The sequence below is a fragment of the Apteryx rowi genome, unplaced genomic scaffold (assembly GCF_003343035.1).
Source record: "Apteryx rowi isolate R43461 unplaced genomic scaffold, aptRow1 scaffold_503, whole genome shotgun sequence".
Lineage (NCBI taxonomy): Eukaryota > Metazoa > Chordata > Aves > Apterygiformes > Apterygidae > Apteryx > Apteryx rowi.
In genome coordinates, this window is record NW_020450765.1 from 596,928 (window position 1) to 605,705 (window position 8,778).

Sequence of the window (8,778 nt, forward strand, 5' to 3'; positions counted from 1 at the left end):
GAGCGCGGCGGCGGGCCGGCTGCGGCGCGCTCGCAGGCTCGGCCACGGCGCGGCCGGGCGGCTGCTGGTCTCCCGGCTTTTCCAGCCGCTGAGCCTGCAGGAGGGCGGCGAGGCGGGCTGGGAGGCCCGGCCGGGGGGCGAGGCGGCCTGCAGGAGCCAGAAGCTGATGGTGCAGGGCGGCCTGATCTGCCCCGCCGGCCCCGGCTGCTACCACTACCTGCCGTCGGCCGTGCGGGCCATGGAGAAGCTCGTCGGCCTGATCGACCGGGAAATGCGGGCCGTCGGCGGGCAGAAGCTCAACATGCCCAGCCTGAGCCCCGCGGAGCTGTGGCGGGCCAGCGGCCGCTGGGACCAAATGGGCCGCGAGCTCTTCCGGCTGGCCGACCGGCACGGCAAGGACTACTGCCTGGGGCCCACGCACGAGGAGGCGGTGACGGACCTGGTGGCCACTCAGACCAACCTCTCCTACAGGCAGCTCCCTCTCCGCCTCTACCAGGTCACGAGGAAGTTTCGGGATGAGCCCAAGCCCCGCTTCGGCTTGCTGCGCGGCCGGGAGTTTTACATGAAGGACATGTACACCTTCGACGCCTCCGAAGAGGCGGCACGCCACACCTACAGCCTGGTGTGCGACGCGTACCGCCGCGTGTTCGAGGCCCTGGGCCTTCGCTTTGTGCAGGTGCAGGCGGACACGGGCAGCATCGGGGGCACCATGTCGCACGAGTTCCAGCTCCCGGCCGACATCGGCGAGGACAGGCTGGTCCTGTGCCCCACCGGGCATTTTGCGGCCAACGTGGAAACGATAAGTGCGGAGCAAACGACTTGTCCCACGTGTGGGGAACCACTGACCCCAACGCGAGGGATCGAAGTGGGGCACACGTTTTATCTGGGCACCAAGTACTCCTCGGTGTTCAATGCCACCTTCTACTCTGCCGAGAACAAGCTCCAGCTGGCAGAAATGGGTTGCTATGGCCTGGGCGTCACTCGCATCCTGGCAGCAGCCGTCGAGGTGCTTTCCACGGAGGACAGCATCCGCTGGCCGAGCCTCATTGCCCCCTACCAGGTCTGCTTCATTCCCCCTAAGAAGGGCAGCAAGGAGGAGAAGGGAGCCGTGCTCATGGAGCACCTGTATGACAACCTTGCTGAAGCCGTGCCTCAGCTCGCCGGCGACTCAGTGCTGGATGACCGGACTCAACTGACCATTGGCAAAAGACTAAAAGACGCCAACAAGCTGGGTTATCCGTATGTGATAATAGCTGGGAAGAGGGTTTGTGATGATCCCCCTGTGTTTGAGGTTTGGAGTCAAAACACTGGCGAGGTCATGTTCCTCACCAGGGAAGGTGTCATTGAGTTGCTGAGTAAAGTGCGGGTCCCTTAAAATCGCGATCTCTGAATCTGTGATCTCTGCTGCACTGAATGTATCTGAAGAGCCCCAGGTCCTTTTCAAGGAACTGCAGGAACTGCATGTACCCTCGAGCCACTTACAGGGTGAGCCCCTGGCCGCGCGGGGCAGGTGGCTGGTGTCTGCCCCGTCGAATGCACAGAGCAGCAGAGGCAGCAGCATGGAAGAGGGGAGAGTTTTCTTTCAGCCTCTTTCAGACGGTGAATTATTGAATGCTGGATTTTAAGAGGGAGAGAAAAGAGGGCTCTTCTCTTTTCTGGTGAACACAAGAGCTCTTTTCAATGTGAAAATGCCTTAGTGCTATGAATCTGCAGGGAATAAAATGAAGACTGGTGTTAGGCATCTTGACCCCAGTCCTGCAGGTAGATCCAGCTGGGGAGACACCAGTAGCTACTGGGGACGTGTTGACCCTGTGGGGGGTGGCGACAGTCCGGTTTCAGGAAAATTGGGTGGGGGGGAGGGTAAAAATGTCCCGATTGCTTTGTTGCTGTTGGTGGAAGTAACTGGGTGGTGCAGGGCCTGGGAGCAGGGTGACACCGGCAGCCTGGCTCCCTGGGATCCCCTTGGGGCTCCCCCGGGGGTGGCACTGTGTTGGCTGTGCTCCTGGGCAGCTCCCCGTGCCATGGCCAGGCTCTGGGCAGCAGGGCAGCGGCCTGGGGGTAGGCGCAGTGTTTAGCACACGTCTTGGGGCATCACAGTAGGCTCTGGGACTGCGCATCCAGGGGTTCACGGAGCTGCGTTATCTAGGGATACGAAGGTTTGGGTGAGGGGTCCTGGCACGGTGTTATCTGGGATATGAGGGTGTAGGGTCCCAGGGCAGCATTATCTGGGATATGAGGGTTTGGGCGCAGGGTCCCGAAGCGGCATTATCCGGGGTGCGAGGGTTCGGATGTGCGGCGGGGCGGCCGCAGCCCGGCAGCAGGCTGGCTGCTGCGGGGAGCTGCACAAGCGCCGCAGGTGCAGGTACGCATGGCCTCCGCGCCGGTACGGTGCAAGAAGCTCGTTGGCTGCCGTCCAGTAAATAGTTACATCACACGTGACTTCATGCTTGCACCAAGGGCATGGATGGGATTACAGAGGCAGCTGAGCGTGGGGCCCGGCTGGATGCACAGGAGGGCTGGGACATGGATGGGGGAGCACCAACAAGTTGGGCGCTGGTGTGCAGAGCCCGGGGTGCCCACGCCCCAGCCAGGTGGGAGAAGAGGGCGCTGAGGCCTGGAAAATAACTGCAGAGCCTCCATGGTGTACAGAAGACTGCCTCCATGTAGCCCTGTTCTCTTCTAGGTGCCCACACTTGTGACTACCTCAGGAACCTCCGCCAGTCCCAAGCTCAGCATGTAATCAGGATATTATTGTTCTTCCTGACTCACACTTTCATGGAAGAGGTCACCTCGACCCTCCTGAGCTTCCAGCTGCCCCTGGACGAGTACAGAGAGCCCTCTGCTCTTGTATACCTTGCTGCTTCTACCCTCTCAGTAGTCTTAGCTTGGCCATGTAGCAAATGCCTCTCTTGCCGCAGCAGGTTGCAGGCTCATTGCTATTCCTTCATGCTCCCTTTCAGCACCTTCTCCACTGCCTTCCTGATAACAAGGATCTCAGGTTTTTGCCAGTGCTCTGTATGACCAAATTGAGCTGATCAGTGTGTCTACACCACTTTGGGGGGGGTGGCTGGAGCATTTGTCCCCCACCTCTCTAAACCCAGATTGACCAAGGGAGACTCTATCTACAGATGGAACAGGGTCAGGTGGCACAGGACCTCCTTCGTACAAGGGAGCACCAGAGTTTGCTCTAGCCTGGTACCTGAGCTGGTGTCAGGAGCTAAATAGCTTTATGGATATAGCTTTCCAGTGGTGGCTGTGGGGCTGCTGCAGGTGTGCTGGGAATGCAGCGCTGTGAGTGCCCATTTGTGTGATGGCCTTCCTGATCCTGCAGGGATGCTGCCAGGATGTGGAGAGCTCTCATGAAGGCCAGAGTGGTCCCCAACATCCACCACCTCATGAACATCCTGCTGCGGAGGCTGCAGGAGTGGCCAGGCTCCGCAGGGGAGAAAGCATCCACCGCACCCATAGCTGTAAGGAGCTTTCTGACAGGACATTCCCATCTCCCTAGAGGAGAGCTGGTGCAGGCACTAGAGCAGAGGATCTGGCCCAGTGATTTCTGCAGGAGAGAGACAGGACAGCACCCCTGCAGAAACGCTCTCCTTCTCCATCCGTGTACCCTCTTCGCATGCAATGTTGTGTCCTAGCTGCTGCCTTTTGCTCCCCAAACCGAGGCTCTACCCACCAGCTAGTCCTTTCCTGTCCTTGGAGATGACACCCTGTGCAGGGATGAGTGAAACTCCAGCCCTTCAGCTGTCCGTTTTCCAAGCGAGGGGCCCCTGAGCTGATGAGGAAGGCATGAAGGGATTTTAGCATTGCACATATGTGTTTCCCTCCCCCAGGCAGCCAGTGCTGTGTGCGAAGTGTTGTCTGTCCACAAAGCCATAAGTGCGGTCATCTTCCGCCTGTTCCTCAGCCTGCTGATGGCGCTGCTGGTCCAGGCCCATTACAGCACAGGGCTCGCCGTGCCGGACAGCCGGGGATCCCAGAGGGGACTGCTCACCGCAGGGTAAGGACAGGAAAGGATGAGGTGCAGCAGGGCATGTGTTCTCAGCAGCTCTGCCCCATGTGCCCACTGTTGGCTTCACGGTCTGGGCCCTTTCCCATCTGTCCTTGGCCAAGCGTGCCTTTCTCATGACAGCTCCCACCTCCATGAATTTGTAATGGCAGCACCTTCCCCTTGTCACAGCTCCCAGCAAGTGCCCTTCTGTCTCCTACAACTCACACCAGCTGTGCTGCCCTCTGTGGTCCACGGTGGGTCTCCACCACCTCCAATAAGCAAAGGCCAAGGTAGAAATCCCAAAGGCAGGGACAGAGAGATTCTCCTCAGCCTTGTTCCCGCAAACACATGGCCGTGCCTCACCTGATGATGTGCTAACACCCATCCCAGCGGCACTGACTGGTGTCATCTCCGTGAGCCTTCCTCTGATTTCGCCATCCTGCCTTGGGCAGTGAACTCTTTGGGAGAGACTTGTCTAGCCCCATGGGGACTAGCCCCAGCTCTTGGATCTGCTGCATCTAGAGGTCACAAGCAACAACTGTGCCACTGTCACTGAGGACTTTGTAGTAGACCCATGTTCTCCCAGAATTTAAGAGGCCACCTAGTCCTCCTCCCTGTCCAAGGCAGGATCAATCTGCCACCCCCATGGGAGATGCCTGCCTGAACCTGTTGCTGAAAGCAAACACACTTTGCCTTGCTACAGCATTTCCCTTCCAGGGGTCTCATGGTATTTGGGACATGGAATAGCATTGCTAGAGATGAGCACTCTACAGATGTGGAAACTGAGCTCCCTCTTCCCTCAGGATATTTTGCAGCACAGCCCAAACTGGGATTTTGCAGTTCTTTGCATTAGTCTTGCGCTTTCTTTCCTCAGATGTAGGCCTGGCTATGTACGTACATTTTATGACCAGCTCTAAATTTTCAAACAGGGCTGCCTAATTTTGGCATCTGACTCAGGAGGCCAAGTTTCAGAGGGGCTGCGCATACACAGGTCCCCTTGCGTTCACTCCTGTTGGAGGAGGTTGGCCACTGGGACAAGAAACCCTATTTGATGTGTTTTTCCTGCAAGTGTACAGAACAGCCTAGTCTTCCTGCAAGGTGCACGTGGTTCCACCTCTGCTCTCAGCCCACCTGCACTCACTGTTCCTACTCAGCCTGCAGGCTTTTCCTTGTCAAGCGAAGAGGAGGCTTGTTCGTACAGCTGACGCGCACATGGAAGGAGATCCGTGCCTCTCCATGTAGGAGACATAACTAGTTGTCATCACGCGTGTTGGAGCATTCGCAGCAATCTGTTCAGAGCAGTCTGGCGGCACTTACCAAAGAATCAAGCCAGACAAGGAATGAGCTGTTTTCCGACTTGATATTGACGTGCTCATTGGGTTGTGTGTTTTGTTTTGTTTTGTTTTTTTAAGCTCCTCCATATGCCGAAGGCTAAGCAGCTCCCACAAGAATATTCAGTCACCCGCCTTGTGAAGGGACTTGCAGATTGCGATTCAGTTATGCGGGCACTGTGTGTCAAAGGACTGATGACCGTCGTGAAGTGGCCCGGAAAGGTGAAGTCRTGTTCGTTTTGCTACCTGAGAAAAGCCGGTGTTATTACACCTGAGGGCTCAGAAACGCTCTGGATTTCTCTTGGCCAGTTTCATAGCCCTGCAGATCTGCTGCTGATGGATCTGAAACAGATCCTGCTCTGTCGGCAGGGAGCTGCTGCAGGCAATACCTCCAACTGCTATTGAACCCCTGAAAAGGAGACAGTCACTCACATAAACCTTCTGCCTATATTTAAAGCCATGCATTAGAGTAAGAAAGAAATGTTTGCATCTCACTGGATAAATTCTAATCGGAATAGTATTTGTCTCACCATCCCGGTCCTCTCTGTTGTGCATAGACTTTTATTTCTACATCTCTTCATCAGCTGTTTTTTACTGCCTTATTTTCCTGGGAAGAGACGCAATACTGAATTTCTTTAAATTGTTGACTTTCAAATTTGAGAAGGTGTCACTCATTGCTGTAGCAAGGAAATAAGCACAACAAAAGTGTTTCCCCAGGTACCAATAGCTGTTTGCTTGTTACGTTCCCATGCGTCCCCTTTCTCCCCCGGGAGCAGCACACTGCTGTTAGGCTGAGCTTGCGAGCAAGAAATGAACTCCAGGAGGAGACAGGGTGGAAAGCAATCTGCTATGATTTCACTTGAATGTCTCTTTTAACGGAAATTGCTATTTTCCTAGGAGGTTTTTCAGGGTTTGGAAGTGTTGTTTCCAAAACTGTCTTGTTTTTGTTGTATTTGGTCCTAAGGCCTGGGTAGATGCTGCATCAGGGAGTCGGTGACCTTTCTCCTGTGCAGGACATCCAGGGCCTGGTGCCAGCCATGACGAAAAGCTTGCAGGGAGTGGACGGGAGGCTGGTGGTGGAAGCACTTGCCAATGCCGGGAATATCCTGAGCGGCCTGGATAGAGCAGGTTACACCAGCTGCATCACCAGACCCCTCAGGCTCCTCTTTGACGATGTTAGAAAATAGTGTTGTGCCGGGGACGGGGGAATGAGGAGCTGCTCCAAAACCGCAGGTGGCCCTGACTACTCAYTGGAATGGGAGAACGTTTTTGGCAGCCCCCCGTCCCCCTGTGTGTGTCGCGTGCCGTGTCCTGGTGAACGTGTTGTAGCCATGTCTAGCAGTTTAGGCTCTGAAGTGGCATGTGAAAAAGGATTTGTGCCTGAGGTGATGTTCGTAGGTCTCACCTGCATAGCAATACACAGCATGATTTCAATTGCACTTGACACGTTTTGGGTAGCCAAGAGGTCATATGGATTGAAAGAAGAGCTYGTTCTGACTGTACATACAGGATGTTGTGGCCTTAAGCAAAAAGACGACCAGTACCTCACATTAATGAAGTCAGTAGCAACTGCGGAGATTGAGCAGCCTGCGTGATCCAGACCTGTGCTGGTGCATACAGCACACCAATGCATCCAGCTAGGAACAGCGTATTGTACAGCTTCTCCTTATCAGAAAGGAAGATTGTAGAAGGACCTCTAATGTAGCTGGAGAACCTGCACCRAGAATAAGGCCTCAGCTCACTTGTATCACTTTTGTACCTACTTCTAAAAATCTTCTAGTTTCCAGCTGTCTTGTGATGAAGCCATTTAGCACATTATGGCTTCTCAAAATTTCTCCATATCAAGCAGACACCTTTTCCTGAGAAGCCCCCTGCTGCCCCAGAGCGACCCCCTGTGCCAGTCTCGAGGAGAATCTCCATCGGGCCCTGACGTGCGAGGACGAGGATAACTCCTTCAGGCGGGGCCCGTCAGCCCCCTTGCAAGACGTGAGGACAAGTGCGCGCTGAAAGAGCTGCTCCTGACCCTGTGGTTGTGTTCCTCGCAGGAGAGAGCGAGCGTGCGTTTGGCTGCCATTTCTCTCTTCGGGGTGATGCTCCAGAAGGTGAGGAGGCAGGAGCTCATTAAAACCCAAGAGCTCCTGGACAGCTTCCTCCCGCTACTCCTGCACTCGCAAGAGGGGAATCCTGACATTGCCAAGGCAAGTCCCGAGTGTTGCTCAAAACCTTGGGAGCCAAAATCTTCACACAGCCCTCCTTCAGATTCACACTCCATAGCCAGAGCGTCCTCTGCTCCCGGCGTGAGCTATGCCTTCTCCCCGAGGTGGCAGAGCGCCATAGCTGTTGGGATTTTTTTGGAAGGTGTTACCAGGATGTCACTAGTCCACAGCCCTAGTAACTCTGGCAGCACCATGCTGTCTCGCAGAAATGCACGAAAGCGTTGAAGGAGTGCGCCCGGCTCCCRGGTTGGAAGCTGCCCAAGGAGGCTGGCTACAAGGAGGCCTGGCACAGCCATCAAGAGGATGTGAAGAACATCCGCAAGGATCTGGTATGTGATTCCTGGGCTTCGCTGCGATACGTTTGGTGACAAATGCAGATATTAGCTCGCTCAGTGCTTTGTATGTAGGGTCACCAGGAACTGTAAAGCTCATCCCTATTGCTTGGCTTCCATCTCATGCGGTTCTTTCTGTTTTAGGTGAAGAAACATGGAGAAAACGCCCAGAGGTTCTTGTTCCAGAGCCACTGCTACCTGAAGAACTCACGGCCGTCTCTGCAGAGGGCTGCAGCCGTGTTTGTAGGTAAATGCAGAAAATCTGGTAGTCTCGAACTCCATAGAAGCCATAGCAGTGTGAGGGAAATCCCAGAATTTAGTATTGGGTGCTTAATAGAGCATCTTTCCTGAGCTCTGTGCTCCTTTCAGGGCCCTGCTCAGGATCTCCTCTATAAGCATACATTGTCCTCTAAAAAAGTGTTGGCTTTGGCTCGGATCTAGAGGATAAAGGCCATGGAAAAGCTCTTTGTTATTTTAGCGGGCTTTGGATAAGGCTCAGACTTCTCCAGCACCAGCAAACACATCAGGATTTTGAAGCTTTGGGAAAGACCATTTTAGAGTTGGAGAATTCCCTGCTGTTCGGTGTGTGGGCACGCTCAGGGCTTCTGGTCACGCGCCCGGACAAAATCCGGGAGGCAGCACTGACCGCCGTATGTGGGCAGCGTGCAGAGGGCTTGGTGGGGGTGGTGGGCTCTGTGCTTCCGGATGCTTCCGGATGCTTCCGGATGGTTCCCACTGGCTCGCCCCAGCACCCGGCTCTGGGGCACCCTGAGCCGCGGCGGCCGCAGGAGGAGGTGCCCGGGGGGCTGCTGGGGGGCCCGGCCCTGGGGGCCCCACAGTAAAGAGCATGGGCGCTGCCCGCACCCCGCACCGGGCCGCGGGGGGCTTGGGGGGGGGAGGGG

General features: G+C 55.6%; 2 protein-coding genes across 2 annotated transcripts in view; both read left to right on the forward strand.

Annotated features, from left to right (window-relative positions):
* PARS2 (prolyl-tRNA synthetase 2, mitochondrial) overlaps window positions 1-1,691 on the forward strand; it is a 2,295-nt gene extending 604 nt beyond the window's left edge. The window contains exon 2 of the mRNA XM_026079904.1: window positions 4-1,691. Coding sequence (XP_025935689.1) covers window positions 4-1,375 — 1,372 coding nt within the window. The 3' untranslated portion in view covers window positions 1,376-1,691. The remainder of the gene's footprint in view (window positions 1-3) is intronic.
* Window positions 1,692-6,365: 4,674 nt separating this feature from the next.
* The window catches only part of TTC4 (tetratricopeptide repeat domain 4), a 10,978-nt gene continuing 8,565 nt past the window's right edge, over window positions 6,366-8,778 (forward strand). The window contains exons 1-4 of the mRNA XM_026079906.1: window positions 6,366-6,503; window positions 7,374-7,526; window positions 7,751-7,873; window positions 8,021-8,123. Of these exons, the coding sequence (XP_025935691.1) occupies window positions 6,366-6,503; window positions 7,374-7,526; window positions 7,751-7,873; window positions 8,021-8,123 (517 nt within the window). The remainder of the gene's footprint in view (window positions 6,504-7,373; window positions 7,527-7,750; window positions 7,874-8,020; window positions 8,124-8,778) is intronic.